The sequence below is a fragment of the Pungitius pungitius genome, chromosome 6, assembly GCF_949316345.1.
Source record: "Pungitius pungitius chromosome 6, fPunPun2.1, whole genome shotgun sequence".
Lineage (NCBI taxonomy): Eukaryota > Metazoa > Chordata > Actinopteri > Perciformes > Gasterosteidae > Pungitius > Pungitius pungitius.
The window spans coordinates 4,083,611-4,102,491 of NC_084905.1; the positions used below are offsets into that span (position 1 = coordinate 4,083,611).

An 18,881-nucleotide genomic window follows, 5' to 3' on the forward strand; every position below is an offset into this window, starting at 1 on the left:
ACAAAGTATGATATTCCAGCTGATTATGTTCATATTTATACTAAACATACTTATACAGAATAATTACAAGTCATTCTGTCACTGTATCAAAGAAAAAGAGTGCTTGTTGAATTGGCAAAAAAACAACGACAACTAAAGACGAGTAATGGGAGGAGGACTATGTGATAGAAACAAACACACAGTAATACTCTTACATTGCATCACATGCTCTGAAGCCTGAAGCGTGCTTTGGAGGCGCCCTACAAAGCCTCGCAGTGCAGACACGTGTTTTCGGTACTTTTCGTATACAGCATTGCGTGTCAATTGAACCACAAAGCAGAGTCATAACACACAGACTGATGTCCTGTGTGTTTTTACAATCACTCGGTGTTCGTGCCGTGGTCTGGGCTCGGTGCTGCAAAAATCAATCTCCGCTGCACCGACGCAACAGCAAGCACGCAACAACCCAAACAACTCTGCCCCCACCCCCCCCCCCCCACCCGGCAACCCCCCCTCCACCCCAAGCACACACTGTGCATCGTGAGATGTGTGGTGCAAACTGGGAGACTCATCAGCTGCCAGTTAGGGACCTATTGTTTCTCTCTTACAGTTTCCGTGTGCAGTACACCTAGGAATCTAGGTAATGTAACATAGAACAAATAAATACAACATATAAAATGCCATGTCTTAATTAAAAGTTAAAGGCAGAGTTGTGGCTATTAGTGCATGACTAAACTAGGTTGATAAACGATTTTCTTAATTGCACGTGAAGGTAAACCATTTGGGTCTGATGAGTCCATATTTATACATTATTCCTGTGTTATTGACGTCTCCCATGATAATTGGAATGATGATTTTATTTTTAAAAATGACTGAAGAATTTGAATTTGTTCTTTACTTTGCACGAGGAAACATGAGGAAACATGTTCAACCCAGCTTGACCCGTGTGTCTTGGCCGTAGAGAAGGACCTGCAGCAGGATGGCCACGTCAATTATGATCTGAACCGACCCGCAAACCCAGAACTGAGACGGGCTCTCGTTCATCACAAAGTAGGAGGTCTTGAAAACGTCCCCGGCCGTCCACAGCAGCACCATCTTCACACTGGAGCAGCGGGGACACAGAGAAGCAGACAGAGAGGTGAAGGTGTGAGGACACAGAGAATTCATTTTATCCAAAGCATTTGACAAACAGGGTGCAGACCCAAACAGGGTGCAGACCCAGGAAAACAATGTGTACAATTTTTTGGAAATGGTATTCCTCAACATGAGAGTGGTGTCTCTCTCTTTGTTTAACTCTAATTTAAAACATTTTTTTTTTAAAAGCATTCTTCCTGCCATGGAAGTTCATCAAAACCCAATGTCAAAATTGCATTAAAAGTTAAATAACAGCAGCTAAAGATCAGCTTTTTTGGTAAACCGTTGACAGATTTTATTAAAGCATCTTCATTTACTTCCAGCGGTATGAGAAATATTTGGATTGCATTCAAAGAAAATGAAAAAAATATCAACAGGGTGAAGTTCGGCTTGAACTTGCCGGTCAGAGGCTGAGAAGTGACCTTTTTAGAGGATACTGATCATGTGCCATGCCAGCACTCACATGTCAACACCCTAACTGCAGGGAGTGAAACATTATCCTTGCCTCCTTGCATCCTTTACTCCTCCACTCATCACTTTTTTTTCTCCTGTACTATTGACACATTTCTTCGCTTTCATTTTATTTTTGAAAACTGACTTCCCCGCCGTCGGGTCCAATTAGATTTCCGCTGTGTCTGGCAAGTACATGTTTTCAGGAGGCGCATCTCTTAGGCTCTCTGCAACTTCTGCAACCCAACAACAATGAATTATGAAACCAGCATCCCCCTTCACACTCTGCTCCCTCCGTTTTATTCTCGCTCTCTGGACAGCACAGTCCCATAGGGATGCGGGTAATATGAGTTTGTTCTTTTTTTTCTTTCTTTTTTTATTAGTGCTGACTGGGCTCGGGGACGGAGCAGGACCATCAGTCATCAACGAGACACAGCGTGCGGGTCAGGGGGAGGAGACGGAGCGCCGGAGCCTGCGGAGAGAAATACAGGGACCTCTACGAATGGGGAGGAGACCTGCGTGAGACAGATATGGAAGATGACTGCGTATGGGGGCAGAGGCGGCCTAATGACTTTGGGGACAGCTTGTCCGGTACTATCCTTGAGCTTTCCTTGCAGAGGCATGTCAAACCCCCCGTAACCCTCCCCCGGGGCCGCCTGCAGGCCCCCGACGCCGAGCCGAAACATTCGCGTCCAACACTCCCTGCCTGGCATGGAACCGAGGACATCATTACTATCCCCGTTACAATCTGCACCTGGTATCGAAATGTGATAAACAACCCAAACTGCATCAGGCTGCAAACTGTGCTGTGGGCTGTTCTGCACAGCTACAGGAGCTGGAAATAATAAGTACTTTTTGCAATTTATTCATCATATCCAAGGTGTCTTTTTTATATTCTTTACTTATTTGGTCACTGTAATAAAGAAATAAATAAAAGAAAAGATGTAATGTATTGTAATGTAAATGTTTTTTCATTCTCATTATTCAGACCAACAATGTCTGTATTAATTTGATTGGACAAACATCTGTGTGATATTAAGGACCGTTTGTACCAGGTAACGTATTAGGTGGCTTGATTCCTTGCTATGAGTTTTGAGAGGCCATTTGCTGTCATCTTACTCGGACCCGTGGTGCTTTTAATGGATCGTACTCTCTAAGCGCTCCTTGGGGATCTGCTGATCATACACCAATGCCTGAAGTTCACTAACTTTCCTGGTGGAATTGATTTCCTATAATGTTGACAAAGCTCACAGTTCTCAACAAAGCAAAAACTATTTTTTCCCCTTATGATCAGTGTTTTTTTGTTTGACTTGGCGGGGAATGACCAGTAGCTTATGGAGGCTTATGTCAGCTCATGAGGAGAAACCAATAGTGCTGAATGAAAGACGCGACAGTGACAGCTGGACCGTCTTTGTGACTCTTGTATACTTCCGCTGCAGTTATACTTTGTTGTATTACTTGTCTAGCAGACAAGACAAAGCCAATCTGCTTGTGTGAACACACAGCTTCTTCCGTCCTCCCACCTCCAATTGAACCACCTCAGGCTTTGGCAAGAATCAGACTATTTCCACCTCACACAGAGGAGGACCAGGGAGCGCTTGTTTACAGCATATTAGAGCCTCACTGATGTGTTCTCCTCTCCTAACAATTTAAACCTACAGTGTGAAAAACACAAAAATGTCATTGGATTCCTCCAAAAATAAATGCTAAAAGAATTTTAATTTGTTATGCTTTTACTTTTCTCTCTGAGGTGCCAGCGGTTCTCAGGAGAAATACTGCTCCGCTGAAGCTTTTTGTTCATCAGAGGGAACGCTTTGCTGAAATTTGGATTTCTTGCTTCATCTCTCTCGTCATATTTTCCTTTTAACGCGCCACTTTCTTCTTTCCCTGTTGTTCCGCTCAACTGCCATCTTTACTTTTATTGCCTCTGCCTCTGGTCCACTTATCTCTTCTTTGTTAAAAGGAAATAAAAAGGGTGGCTTATCTCGGCTGCTTCAACTGCATGATAAAGTCAAATAATGAAGTTGCATTTTACAGCACAGTGAGACCGCTTGTTGGAACAATTTCTACCCAAAACAACTTGTGAAGAACGTTACATTTAAAGGACCCATCGTATGCCCATTTTACCCCAAGTTGATGTGGCTCCTCCTTAATGAAATGTCTGTAACATACTTAAAACAGCACACTTTTTACCCTTTCTATAACAGCCCTATAATAGTTAGCTATTTCAAGTGTATCCAAGGTTTGCAAAAACCTGTTCTGGAAAATATCATATCTATAGTGGACGTAGGGAGGGCGGGGGGGCATGAAGAGAGACTCCCATTTCATCGTGAAAATGGAATGATAAGGAAGCTCATTCGCAGTCGCTCAAGCATGACGTTTCGGACGCGTTGTTCTATCAAACCTATTAATCATATTTGTATAAGATATCAATATCAGCAGCAGAATCTGTGGATAGAGAGAAATACCTAATTCATTGGAGGTACTTTTAATTTGTTTTCCATCATGTAAACTTACGTTAATATTCTCACGTTTATAACAATGCCTCACTACAGCCATTAATTTGGTCTTTTTCGTCCTCTCAGCCTCTGGCTAACCTGCTCTCCTTTCCTGCCTCTGCCTGACCTCCCTCACACTCCCAAATTCTCTGTTTCCCCCCCCCCCGTAGGCTAATTTCTTTGCTCGAGAGACGGCAAACATCATTAACGAGGATGAGTCATTAGCAATGTAATTAAGCAAGGCAGGTCATCTGTACAAAGGCAGTCTCTGAAGAAGCGCTGCAGAATAGAGACAAAATGCCAGTTTGAGGTCATTCATCTGTGGCAGGAACACACACACACACACACATTTCACACGCGTCTCTTTGTCATTCTAGACTCATGTAGCTCCATCCGGCTGACGTGCAACTCCACGGGACCTCAGTTGACGGGTGATGAAAGACACAGAACAAACACTTGAACCTGGTCCCGAGCGAGGCTTGAGGTGTCCACCGGGAAAAGGAGTTATTATGGAATCGATTTGGAAATATCGACTGACGACTTCAGTGTCAAACACACCGGCAGGCACACCGTCAACAAGCATGTGCGCCAGCTCGCTTCGGCTTGCACCAAGGCGCTTTGAAATGCAGATTGGCAGAAAATGCAACCCACGGACGTCTTTGTTTGACTGATGTCCTCAGCAAAGCACACACTCACACACACACACACACACACAAAACGCGCTGATGTGCCCTCATGCACTCACACCGACTCATTTCAGCTCCGCCCGGACACGTCTCTCATCGATTACCGCTGACCTGACGCCTTCATCTGGGCAAAGTGGCAAGAGATGACAGGCGGGAAAGGGTGAAATGGTGAGCTGCGGTACTGCAAGGATGGAGAGAAAAACGAGGGAGCTGGAAGATGGATGTGGGAGGATGGAGGTGGGAAGGAAAAGGATGAAAGATGGATGACGATGTGTCCGGGAGACGGGTCGATCAATCCGGTGAGAAACGAACCCACTCTGATAGTTGGAGAGCAGCAGGACAAGGGGGGAGCGATGGGAGGAGCAGGGGGGGGGGCCGGGGGCGGGTGGGGGTCGGATTGCATGGTGCGATGTACGCGGGCCACCAGCAAGTGCCGGGCTGTTTGTTGAACGAGGGCTGACAGGCCGGCTATTAGCTCCTCTAAGCGGCTGGCGCGGACAAGTGGAACGCTAACAGAGGAAGGAGGGGTGAGTGGCATTTGGGGAAGAGGGACAGAGAAAAGGGAGAGAAGTGAAGAGGACATGAGCGGGCTCCGTGCATTTCTGACGGGCCGTGATTTATCCTTAAATGTCACTTTGCAAAGATCAGCATCTTACGGCGGGTCGAAGACAACTGCAAAGCTCATCCGTTTCCAAATTAGTGCTAAAATTCCTTCACAACTCTAAAGAGTCCGTCCATCCAACTGATGCCCGTTTTTGTATTTGTCTGATTCTGCACAAATCCTTTGAACCTTTACTTCTTCCCGCACAACACAAAAAAGATTGCATGAGCACCAATTGTTGGATATACAGTAAATGATAGAAAATAACCGTCCAAAACTCTAGCTAATACTAGCTAAAATATGCAGAGGAAACCTTCCACTTCCTTGACAAAAATGGATGGATGATCATTTTTAACCATCCATCAATGGGTGAAGTGACACCTTATACCCCTAAATCTTTTTCCCATTAACCCCTCTGTCTTCAACCTGCCTCTAAACACTCATCCACAGCTTTTCTTCACTGCCTGTACTACTGTCAACTGTTCTCGTCTGTCTCCTGCCTCCTCTGCTGCTTCCACCTAGTTTGCTGCCAAGCAACCATTGGACGAATAAATGGATGCATGGATGTTGGGAAGAATCAATGGAGGAAAGTCCAACTTTGGTTTTATATGAGTCTAAATCCAGATTTAGGGGTAGAGTTGTGAAGTTCAACATGTAGTCACTGACATACAGGAGCTCCTGTGCAAAGTTTACACAATCAGTGTGGACTGATTTAAGGGCACACTGGGTCCACTGATTTGTCTTCTTAACACCAACAGAGTCCTGGTAATTGTTTAATCGTACTGATACACAATTCCATGGAAGGAGACACACTCAAGGATGACGTTTACAAGAGCTACAATATTTTTTTTCCAGCCTAACCATGCCTGTTTACATTTACACAGTGTGTGTGTGTGTGTGTGTGTGTGTGTGTATAGCGTATCTTTGTATTCACATCTGCGGGCCCACACATGAGGGCTGTATGAGGTGATTTATCAGCAATGCTGCAGCTCTGCTGAGGAGGATGGGGTACCGCGAGGGGGGGGGGGCAGATAGAAAGACGAAAATCAAAGGGCCCAACGGAAAAGAAGCCGAGCTGCTCTTAACCCACTAACTATGAATAATGCATGTGGATCGATCGCACACTGGCAAACGAGGGAAAGTTCCCAACCTGCCCCACGGAGAGATTCTACTTCACCTAACGGAGCCAAGGGGACGTGAGGAGGAGACACAGTTTGCTAAATGATAGTATAGCAACTTTCTTTTCAGAGAATGTAAACAAGTCGTAATGAGACACGTCGGTGATGGCTTTTTGGATTTGCCCTCACAAAATGGTTACAGAATAACATTAAAGCCCCTTCTGCGATGCTACATAAAACTTGAATTTAGCATACATTTCAAATTGCTGACAGGGACATTTCAAGCAGAGCCCTTCTTCCGTGTGAAACGCTGGGCACACACTGTAGCGAAGGACGACAGTATCCATGGCTCTTAAGGTAACCACGCTGATGACTGTGACCATCACAATGACAAAGGGTTTGTGACAAAAGCGTCAGCTAAATGACATGTAATGCAATGTGATTTGATCAAACGTAATTGAATAGAGTAATCACAAATAAGAATTTTCTCCATTAAATGAGAGATTAAATTGAATTAATTGCACAAAAATACATCACATTAAGAGTTATTTGCACTATTGTGTTCTATTTCCTCACATTGTTTCAAACACGGGTGTTTAATTAGAAGAATCAAGCGATTTCTAGTTCTTCATTAGACACTGAATCACAGAGACAGCGGTGTGGACACCGACGGTATCTTTGTTATTTTACTTTCACGATAGTTCCTGTGCACTGAGTCTCTCAATTCCATTTAATGCACATTATTGTCATGAATGAGATGCCAAACAACCTGCCCTCAGCCAGTAAATGAGGAGAACAGAATACATGCACAAACACCTGACGTACTATTGGGTGCAGCTGCACATTCCATCTGTCACTCTCACACCATCGCAGAGAGCAGCTTGTTTCTTGCTCTCAGTTCTGAGTGACACCCTTCAAGCGTAAATAGCGCTCGTATTACCAGGTCCCTGCAATGGCGGTTTCACATTTATTTGACCTCAAGGCCATTCTGTACAAAGGGACAGTACAGTTGTAAAAGTGTCATGCACAAACTGTAACGACCTTGAAGCACGAAGCTGACTTAATCAAACTTTTCGAGGTTTATGTATCATTCAAATACAATGTACTGGATATTTTCTATCAAACCGACCAAAGTGAATGTTTTCTTCTAACAACAAAAGGATAGAAGGCTAGAAGTGAATCAATTGGTATTTGTGTTGCCCTCTCTGAGATGTGTGCGTGAGAGCGTACACGCACTTGGTGCTTGCATCGTGCGTTGCGTAAGCGGAGCACATTTAATAGTGTTTGCTTGGGCATTGTTAACACGATCAAAGTCATTGCCTCGACTTTCCTGGGGCAAGATAAGCCTGGAGTTTTTGAGGACTTGCATTGACTTTTGTTTCTACAGTATGTGGTAGAGATTCGGAGGGATTTCTGTTTGCCGTAGCTTCTTTTCTTGTACTGTGTTAATGCATTTATTTATGACTTATTCATATTCATGGAGAACAAAATAAAGACATCGTATCATTTTTGAATGCATTTGGAAACACATTCATACAGGCAATTCCTTCCATATGCTGTATTATTTTGCATAGTGACAATGAATTGTTAACAGCTCGGCACAAAACTGAGGCAGAGCTAATTAAAGCCCATAAACCCACTGGAAACTGTCACGTGCCATCATTTTCTACGTGAAGCTGTGGCCGAACACACACACAAACAAAATACTTAGTAGTTCCATCGTCTTTAATCCAGAGATATATTTTCATCGTCAATGTTGGTGCTGTTGTTAAATTAATTAATTAATGTATATACAAATAACAAAAATAGGCAATTTGTCCTACAAAACAGAAAGTCACAAAACTATATTTTAGGAGGCACACGTATGCATTTCAAATTGCTAACTAGGTTTATCATTTGTCAATATCTGATTGAATTGAGTTAATCGAATTGTGCTTTACCTTTGGAATGACTAACATATTTAAAATCTATTTGAATTTGTCTGGTTTGCGTTCACACGAGAAATGAAACGTCCGTATATGAAAAGTTCCTTTGGAAGGGGATCGAAGCTCTTTACATTTACTTTACTGCTGTTTCTTCTATACCTTCATCCCTCCTGCCACCACTACGGTCCCATCCTCTCCCTTCCACCGTTTCCCCGGGGATGTGGTATATAGGTGCACATTGTGTGCCTACACACATGCACATTGTCAATAGTGACCATGCACACTGAGCATGACTGAACATGCCTGTGTGTGTGTGTGTGTGTGTGTGTGTGTGTCCTTCTCTCTGACACACCATGCATCTGAGAGAAGGTGGTCATTAGAGCAGCTGGGAAAGGTGAGCAGATCCATACACGTCCCTAAGTACACACGACGAAGAGGACCAAAAGTCCTAAATCATGTAATGTGCAAAAAGCGACAGGAGTGCTGGTTCACACACTGAACGTGTGTTATTTTCTGGAAAGTATTCCAATAACTGTTGTTGTTTTGGAGGTTCATATTACATCATCACATCACTGAGTATGACACCAGGAATCCATAGCAAAGTGATGCTCCTGACATTTTCATCCGTCCCTTCAGAGGTCTAATGCAGTGTTATTGCATTTTTAATCTTTGGTGGGGTATTGAGTTGGATGGATGTTTACGGGAAGTGCAAACCCAGATGTACACCCTCAGGACTCTTTATGTGAAATGGGGCACGGAACAGAGGAAGAACATCTTGCCTTGTGTACAGTAAATCTAAGCTACAGGAAATTATTTTTGACATAGTCCATACTTACTGAATATCTCGGTAAAGTAAAAGGAAAGTGGCTGTGGCTGTGTCATGAATATACTTTCACTCCACAAGCCAAAACGCACAAGCACACAGACACACACTGGATGTGTCTGGTTTTTGTCCTAAAGATTAAAAACAATTAGAATGTAACTATCTTATTACAGGTTTCTGTACCATTAGGGGTGTAATTGATCTCACGGTCCTAATCAATGCACATATAGACCTTTGTACACTGTGACATAATGTTAACAAGAAAGAAATTCAAAATGCAAGCTAAGCCTATTTTTGTGTTCCCCTCCTTCACATTCTCCCTCAGATTCGTTACTTTCAATAATACCATCGAGAATATTTCTCAAATTGATTTTTTTTTTTTTTTACAAATATTGTAAATGTGAGTCCTGAAAGGAGGGAATGTATGCAAATAATCACCGGGTTACTGTTTGTCACTAGTAATGCATTTACCCGTATCAATAAAAGGGATTGATAACTGTCGGATAACCGTTGATAATTGGGTTCATCCAAACCTCGACTCGCCCCTCCAATGAATATAAACGACCTCATACATGAGACTATAAATGACTTGCATTCTCTAGATATTGAGCCTAACGGGAATACTTTCCACGAGATGTGAGTGAGCACTGATGAGGTTCTGTGGCAGTGAGCCGATGCAATTGGCTCCACCTCAAAGCCGCTTTACCTCATGCCTTTGGTGGAGCGGTTGTGGAAGTTCTGCAGCAGCTGGGGGAGGCCCAGCATGGCCTCAAACGTCACGGCTGCGGAGCCCAGCGTCTCCACAAACACGGGCGAGTCCAGCAGCAGCAGGGTGATGACGGCACAGAGCACGGTGAAGCCGAAGCAGAAGAGCAGGTAGTCCTCGAACGCGCTCCACTTCCAGAAGTAGCGAAAGTCCAAGTCTGGTGAGAGGAAAGAAAAAAGTAGTTACAGAGAGTCATTCGGAGAATCGGCTCTGCTTACCTACTATGAAAAAAAAAAAAACTAAAAAGAGTGGATGCAGGTAGAGGAGAGCGGAAACAGGGAGGAGAGTGAAGTTGAGAAAAAAAAGTGCGGAAAGATTGAAAGGAAATAAACCAGACAGAAGAGCCTGGAGAGTTGATCGATTAACGAAGGCTGTCTCCTTGTGCGCGTCGCGTGCGAGTGTGTGTGAGCGTTCGGAGTGCAGAAGGGTGAGAAGGTTCTTACAGTAAGTGCGGATGGAAGCAGAAGAGCAAGAGTGGCACGCACCGATTGAAAGCGGCAACGGCGATGTAGCGGGAAAAAGAGGGGAGAGGGGAAAGTGCTGTAATCAGATCGTTCCATTAAAGCATAGAAATTCTGCAAAGACAGCACTTCTTAATCCATACTGTGCACACATCTAAGGGGAAAAAAAGATTAATAAGACACTCCAAAGCTTTTACATTTCTATTACTTCGTCATCCGGGCTCTTGGTGAGGCCTTAGAAAGTGTATTACCTCCTTGCTCCTCAATCTTTCCACTGACATTTGTGACATTTATCCAGCGTGGCGTTTTACTGATAAATACCGTGTTGTTTGCTAAAAACCGCTACTCAGCTGGGAGGGAAGAGTCTGCTAGCACCATTGACTGCCTGGAAAAGTCAGAGTGGGGTTTCTAATGAGAACAATTCCTCAATGGACCACGGTGTGAGATGATGGAAAGTCTCTCATTGCTTATGCATCACCATGGAGCCGTGGAAAAGCAGCTGACGTCAGCTAAAGGGGATTGATGGATGAAAAGGAACACATTAGTTAGCTTGGGGAGTCAAGTGTGACGCGCCACACAGCGAAGCACCTGACTTCAACACTGATTGAGTAGCTCGCGTGTGAATGAGAAATTGGATGCACATTCTGAAAGGAAGAAAGGCGTTCTCAAACGTGGAAACTTTAAATATTTCTTTGGCGAATAAATCTATTGATTATTTTCATTTTGATTAGCCAGTTAAATGCAAAAAAATAGGACAAGCCCATGAAATGAAAAGAGAGTAACGACTGGCACTATTGGTGACTTAAATTCATTTCAATTCAATTCAAATCATTTTTATTTTGTATAGCCCAAAATTGCAAATTACACATTTGCCTCAGAGGGCTTTACAGTCTGTACACATGCAACATCCTCTGTCCCGAAACCCTCACATTGGCACAGGAAAAACTCCCCAAAAAATAAAAAAACCCTTCAATGGGGAAAAAAGGGAAGAACGTCAGAGGAGGAGAGATCCCTCTGCAATGGATGTCAACAATCAAAAAGGTTTATTATATATATATATATATATATTAACTTAAATAATCAATATGATGAGTAATCAGGATGTATTAGCATAAGAATGCTGTGCATCAGAGCAAAAAAATTGAGAAAAATGAAAGTCAATTAATACTCCTGCATGGTCTCCTATGTGTGCATCTGCTTGGTTTTCTGAATGGTATATGATATATACCTTTTTGTAATGTATTTTGTAGGCTTTGATGGTTTAAGCAAATTTAAAAAAGCTAAAAAAAAAAAAATTGAGTGTGAAATGAAGGAATTTACGTCCTATTTAGGTTCTATTGGCCATTGTCAAAAACTATTACATCCTTACTTTGGGATTCAGAATTAATAATAATAATAATTAATAATATATTTTAACATGACAACGTGATCACCTGACCCGGACAGAGGAAGCTAATAATACCATGACCTGGACACTCGTAATTTGACACGGTTTCCGGGAAACATGTGACAAGTGACAAGTGATGTTAATTCAACGAATCTACGTGCCAATATATATATATATATATATATATATATATATACTTTTACTTGATAGTTAAATAGATAAAAACTGTCCAGGTCAGAAGACCGATAAGTTACATATTACAAAAGTACAAAACTATTTTAAACTCTAAATAAGTCAACTTTTGTGGGGACGCAAACCTTCCCGCCCACTTTTTCCACTGTAGCCAACAACATCTCTTACTGATAAAAGCCTCATTCACAAATATCCTCTCACATGGATACACCGGTTGCCATGAGATACGAGGAGCCCACAGACTCGGCCTTCCACTCCAGTGAAGCGCCTCTGATGTGGCATCCTGGCACGGAGAGGGAGAGTGAGACGTCCCGCAGCGAGCGCGGCGAGGCGCGTTTGGGACAAAACGTTGGACGTGATTTATGGCTTTATTACGGAGCGCCGTGGAGGAGGACACGCCGCCCACTGCCGGCCACGCACGACACGCCGGGCGGGAGAGGAGAGCGCTACAACCCACACAGACACGCTATAGTTTCTCAGCTTTCTCACACACCTAACGCTCGACGGGTTCGACTCTCACGTTGCACACGCACGTGTGTGTGTGTGTGTGTGTCCTCACAGGATGCTGACGGAAGCCAAAAGGCTGAGGACACATTTCACCGGCGGATCACAAGTGTCTCTTCACTGCTGGTGCCGCTTTGACTGCAGCAACGGACATCAAGCCGGAGCCATCGGCGACGCGGCCTGCTGGCGAGTCAGGGAAAGGCTTCCAGGCTGCTCTTTATCGGCAGAACAAAAGCCCAAAAGTAAGAAGACGCTGACAGCAGCAACGACGAGAGGAGAGGGATTTCAAAACTACCGTCAACTTCCTCCTGCCGGGCCTCTCCTGTTCTCATCCCTCCATTTTTAATTCAGCTCCCCTTTCCTCTCTCATGCTTATCGTGAGCATCGTGATGAACTCACACACACACTCGCTCACACACACACAAACATTAGACACACCAACACAAAAAAAACAACAACATTGGCCTCTCACCAAGTCAATTTATTGGAAGCAACACACTCGCTTCCCCCTCCTCTCTGATCCCGGCTGCTTCCCTCTCCCTCCATCCCATTTATACAGCCCGTGTGCCTTATACAGCCCGTGTGCCTTATACAGCCCTGTATGCCTTATACAGCTCGTATGCCTTATACAGCCCTGTATGCCTTATACAGCCCTGTATGCCTTATACAGCCCTGTATGCCTTATACAGCCCTGTATGCCTTATACAGCCCTGTATGCCTTATACAGCCCTGTATGCCTTATACAGCCCTGTATGCCTTATACAGCCCGTGTGCCTTATACAGCCCGTGTGCCTTATACAGCCCTGTATGCCTTATACAGCCCTGTATGCCTTATACAGCCCTGTATGCCTTATACAGCCCTGTATGCCTTATACAGCCCTGTATGCCTTATACAGCCCTGTATGCCTTATACAGCCCTGTATGCCTTATACAGCCCTGTATGCCTTATACAGCTCGTATGCCTTATACAGCCATGTATGCCTTATACAGCCCTGTATGTTTATCTGCATAATCAAATTGCTCGGAAAAGTTAAACGAGGAGAGAAAGCTATGCATCATTCATAGAGTCATCTGTTTAATTTGTCCTCCTGCACCATGCATCATCCCCATCTTCCATTTGCTGACTTTTTTTCCACCCACCTCACTGACTAAAAACACACACAAGCACGCACAAGCACGCACACGCACACACACACACACACACACACACACACACACACACACACCTCGGCTCCTGACCTGTCACCTGTCACTCCGGGGCAGGACAGGTGGCCTGGCCTTTTCCAAACATCCTTGTGTCTGGAGTGCGGCGTCCCTTCAAAGACCCCAGGTGGGGGGTGGGAGACGCTCATCCTTCACACCCGTTCTTTGTTAACACGAAGCCCACGCAAAGATCAAACAATTCAATTACTAAAACAGGCGAGGAAGCGGCCGCGAGGATGTCAATAAGTGTTCATGAGGAACGATGTCGCACAGGGTAAGTCAATCTGTGTGTCTGTGTGCTCAGGTGTACTAGTAGCCGTAGTAGGTGTCGTACAGGGACAGGGCTTGTTGGAGCTTAAGAGCACCCTCACGCTAGCTGCACGGCGGAGGCAGAGGAGGGACGGGGGGCGAGCGAGTCGGAGAGAGAGAGAGAGAGAGACGCACGGAGGCTGAGCCTGCGGTGTTTCCCATCAGGACGAGCAGCGAAGGCAGCGAGACGGAGACAAGGATCAACGCTGACAGCTAGTGAGGGGAATGCTGAGTCAGCACCGCTGGGCTGCGAGCCCTCTCTCTCTCTCTCTGCAAAGCTCTCTGAATGATACACTTCTGAAATAATACCCACTCATCAAGTTACTGTGTGAATGTAACAGGAAGAAGCGCACACCAGAACAAATTGCCAGAGGTGGGATCAAGTCACTGTTAGGCAAGTCACAAGCAAGTCTCAAGTCATTGCCCTCGAGTCCCGAGTCAAGTCGAGTCAAAGACGAAGCAAGTCCCAAGTCGAGTCACAAGTCACAGCCAACAAGTCTCAAGTCGAGTCTCAAGTCGTACCATTTTAGTTTCGAGTCATTTCGAGTCATTTTATTATAGTGGGGACGGGGAACCCTGGGTGATGGTGCGCTGCCTCACAGACCTAGACTACGAAGGGAAGGGTAATGGTGGATGGACTGTGACTGTGTTATAGTACTGTAACGCTCACCCCAATGCTGCAGCGTAAATAAGGAGGCGATGACTGGCTTGCAACTCCGCTGCATTTATTTATATAAAACAACTCAACTTCGGTCACTGTTGGCCGTCACCACGCCGAACGAACACTTCCGCATACACGGCCCCCCAAAACTCGGGTTGTCTCGCGTAACTACAGCTGGAACGGAGCATAACGTGAACACATGCAACATCTGCATAACTGATTAACTAATAACTTTAACTCAGCTCATTACACTACTTTAAAACGGACGTTGGCATAATGTTGGCGAGGATTTCCATCGGAGTCTGAATCCGGGTTCAAAAATCCCGATTTTTGTAACCATGAACGAGCTGTCTCGTTGATGCGGTCAAATGGACTGCAGTGATTGGATGTTGTTCAGGCAGCGCGCGCCCTCTGCATACAGGTGGCGCACATTTTTTTGACAGATGCAGATAAACAGAGCGGCGCGGTGGTGTGAAAATGTTTTCCCCCAGTTTTCATGGGAAGTAGCAAGTCTTCTCGAGTCAAAGGGCTCGAGTCCAAGTCAAGTCACGAGTCATCGGTATTCAAGTCCAAGTCGAGTTGCAAGTCTTTGTACGTTTTGTCGAGTCGAGTCTCAAGTCATCAAATTCATGACTCGAGTCTGACTCGAGTCCAAGTCACATGACTCGAGTCCACACCTCTGCAAATTGCCCCCCCCTAAGTGGATTCAGTGTCTAGTTCATATTTAACGTGCGAGCAGAAACACTTAGACAACTGCTTGCTTTTGTAAAAAAAAAAAAAAAACTCATCAGAAAAACTCTATTTGAGCAATTACTTGGGTGCGGCGCCCCGGAACGACCCACACACATACCAGTCGAACACGCCCAAATAAAGCCAGCCAATCAAAGGGAATTAAATAGAAAAAAACATCTCATTATAATTCCAGTCTTCTGCACGAAGCACCACTTGACACAGCTGGCAGCGTTCGACTCTCCCTCCCTCAGCATCTTGGGGCCGTCGGACCGGCACCATCGCCGTGTGGAGAAGCAGCGGCTCGAGGCCAGCCACGCGTTACAGGGGGGGTCACTTAAGGAGAACTTTGTCTGCCAAAAAACAAAAAAACACCTGTCTAGCCGTAGACTTTCCAGTCACGTCCTTGAGAGGTTTGCTCAACAGGCGCCGCGTGGCTTCAATCCCACAAAGTGGCAACATCTGACCCACGAAAATAGAGTCAGAAAAAATACATATAACAGTGGTTAATACAGTAGTAGTACATACCATACAACGGATCAAAGAAAAAGGTGAAAATGTGCAATGAAGTGAGAAAAGAAAAGTGCAACGGAAAAGTCAAAAAACACAAAGCCGCCAAGGTCATTTTCACTGTGGCAAGCTGGATTAAGAAAGCGCTGTTCCTTTCTTTGCTGAGATTTCAATTTCTGATCTCATCTTGACGATGTACAAACACTATTAGAAAAGAAATGCCTGAACACACAAACACACACTCGCATGCAGGAATCACAACATCCAGTGGAAATACTGGAAATCATTGATTTCCAATAGCTTCTGTGTGCGTTTGTCCCAAGGGGATGGGGCAGATCACAGTAAGCTGTACAGCTCTTTCTGCATATTGATTTTGATTTGTTTCTGATGCATTATCTTACACTTAATACCAGTCGTGGATTTGCTGCCAGTTTTCTGTGAGTACCTCCTCTATTTCTATGCTTTGTCTGAGGGGAATTAACATATTAAATAAAGCTGAAGAATCCAAAAGCCCGTCTGATCTTTCGGTGCATTCCTATTCACGGGGGCATCTGGAGAATTCATTTGCATCCATGTTTGTGCGTTACAGAAGTCCCTAAGGCAGAGACATCTGAGGAATGCATTCTCAAGTCAACAGTGATTTGAATTTTTAAAAGATGTATCCTACTGGCATTTACAAAGAACATTGACATATGACATTAGGACAGTCGGCTTAGCAAGTACTGGACAGCTATGCGGTCAAGAGCAGTTCACCGCCAACACAAAATGCAATAAATACCAAAATACAAATGAACAGTAGCAGTGTCAGCCGAGCTGTGTTTTCTCCATTGTACCACCGCCTCTATGATAACAACTAGTGCCCCTTTGCTGAAACTGCTGCTGAAACCGTATGGAGATTGCACACTTCAAAGCTTAGAGCCATAACGGCGTCAGCTTGGTGGTTCACTCTGCACAGCCGTGGCAGTGTGACCTGATTGGCGCATTTTAACTTTCGAATAAATAAAATCACATGACTTTTGATATAATTTACTGTTTAGCTACAATTCATTTGAACCGATAAGATTCATGGTTCAAGGTTCATGCATATTTTTGTTCCACTTATCACTCTTGTTAACCGTACACATTTGCAGGTAATTAAATAACAATATAAAACAGAGAAGGATAAAAACTATCATTTGAAAATGTTGGCCACGGGCCGGCCTGTTTGCAGCCCATAATAATCATCATCTGCCGCAGGAGCACTTCTGAAAATGGGCAGCCTTGACCTTGCAAGTCAACCATGGCTGTGTTTTCCACAACTGATTGGCTCCTCGCTGAGTGTATGTGCGTGTTCCTTCTGCCCTCTTGACCCACACGAGGCTCAACTAACAGACTCCACCGGCGTTAATGACAAACAGCAACAACGACTCCGTGGCATGGCCCGACCCCGTTTCCTCACATAACATAAAGAGCAGGATCGCACGCAGGGCAGGAGCCACTTCATGGGGCTCTTCCCCGTTAGCGTGGCAGCCGAAGATGTCCACCTTCACGACAGGAAGATTGATGGCCGCCTTTTGAGCCTTTTTTCCATGCGTATGATGACAACAATAAAATATATATCAGCACATGACTTATCCACGCCTAGCAACACTTATTTTTCAGGTTCAGGTCCGTTGGCAGTTCTGGCACACTGTCAAACACACCCAGCGCCACCTCGCATTCATTCGCGCTCCGGCGCCTCCGTCTACTTTGGTCCCTCAAAGTCGTTGGCAGGCGTCTGCAGCTCCGCGATGAATGAGGGAGTCAGCGAACCTTTAGGGTGCACCACCACAAAAACACACCCCATCAAGTCGGGTTCAAGGCCCAGGCGTCGGACCGTGACCGTGTGGTAGGTGTGCGTACAGGTAAATGGGTTTGCTCGTGTCCTTCCCGAGGCTCGTATGAGGCTAGGAAATAATCCAAAATGAGTGTAATCCCACCATGACCACACAATAATTTAATTTGATTGGATTCCATTTTACATTACTTAAATCTTATTCAAAATTCACAAAATGAGTTGTTGTAGTTTGTTTTGTTTTGACTGACGTAATAAACTGTATAACAGCAGAACATTTTATGATACATTATGATTTATGATATATATATATATAGATAAATAGTAATAGGCCATGCCACATTGATAAAAATATGGCATGGTGTTTATTGTGTGTTATTATTATTATTGAATATGGCATATTGCTGTTGGAAAAACATCTCAATAACTTGATGACTTGATTTCAATGGTAACTCTGCGCCCGCAAATGTCCCTGCTAAAGATGTCTTTCGTCTCTCTTCATTTTTTGTCTCCCACGCTCTCCTCAAGGTTGGACACCAGCCGCCCACACACAAAGTTACGTAAAGAAAAGAAAAGACGAGAGCGATCCTATCTGGACAGTTGGGACAAAGTGAATCAGACCAGAGGATCATTGGACCTGATCTGAAACCTAAGTAGGAACAAATAGGAGCACTGAGATGAACCGGTGGAGCTTCATGCTGCCACGGAGAGTACCCGCCATTTCTCACAGCCCCTCCAACTTCACACTCTCTTGCCACATTTTTCTCTTTTTTTTGCAGATGCACCACATGATATAGTGTGCACTATATCCACTCAAATAGACATGTTGACACACAAACAACACAGTGGGAACCTTTTGACCCCAAGAAGACGTTCTGCTCTGTAGTTCTCTCTTGAGCTTTGTTTGTGTGTCCCTCTCACGACTCGTCCATCACCCTGGTGCCCTGTTCTGTAAGCTCCATGAAGATGAAAAAAAAAGTACTTTGTCAGCGTTGTCCTTCCGATTGTCCCGATAGCGATCTGTACAAGACTGTATCTTGCTACATCACTGAAAGTCTCAAATGAGTCGAGTCCGTAGGTGTTTGGCCCCAAAGAACCTTCGTGTTTCTCGCTCGTATCGGGTTTTCTCTCA

At 44.5% G+C, this 18,881-nt stretch overlaps 1 protein-coding gene across 1 annotated transcript in view; it reads right to left on the reverse strand.

Annotated features, from left to right (window-relative positions):
- Nucleotides 1-492: 492 nt before the first annotated feature.
- si:dkey-246g23.2 (solute carrier family 66 member 2) overlaps nt 493-18,881 on the reverse strand; it is a 30,878-nt gene continuing 12,489 nt past the window's right edge. Inside the window, exons 4-5 of the mRNA XM_037452394.2 lie at nt 9,921-10,137; nt 493-1,081 (exon numbers count right to left, since the gene is read on the reverse strand). Coding sequence (XP_037308291.1) covers nt 907-1,081; nt 9,921-10,137 — 392 coding nt within the window. The 3' untranslated portion in view covers nt 493-906. The remainder of the gene's footprint in view (nt 1,082-9,920; nt 10,138-18,881) is intronic.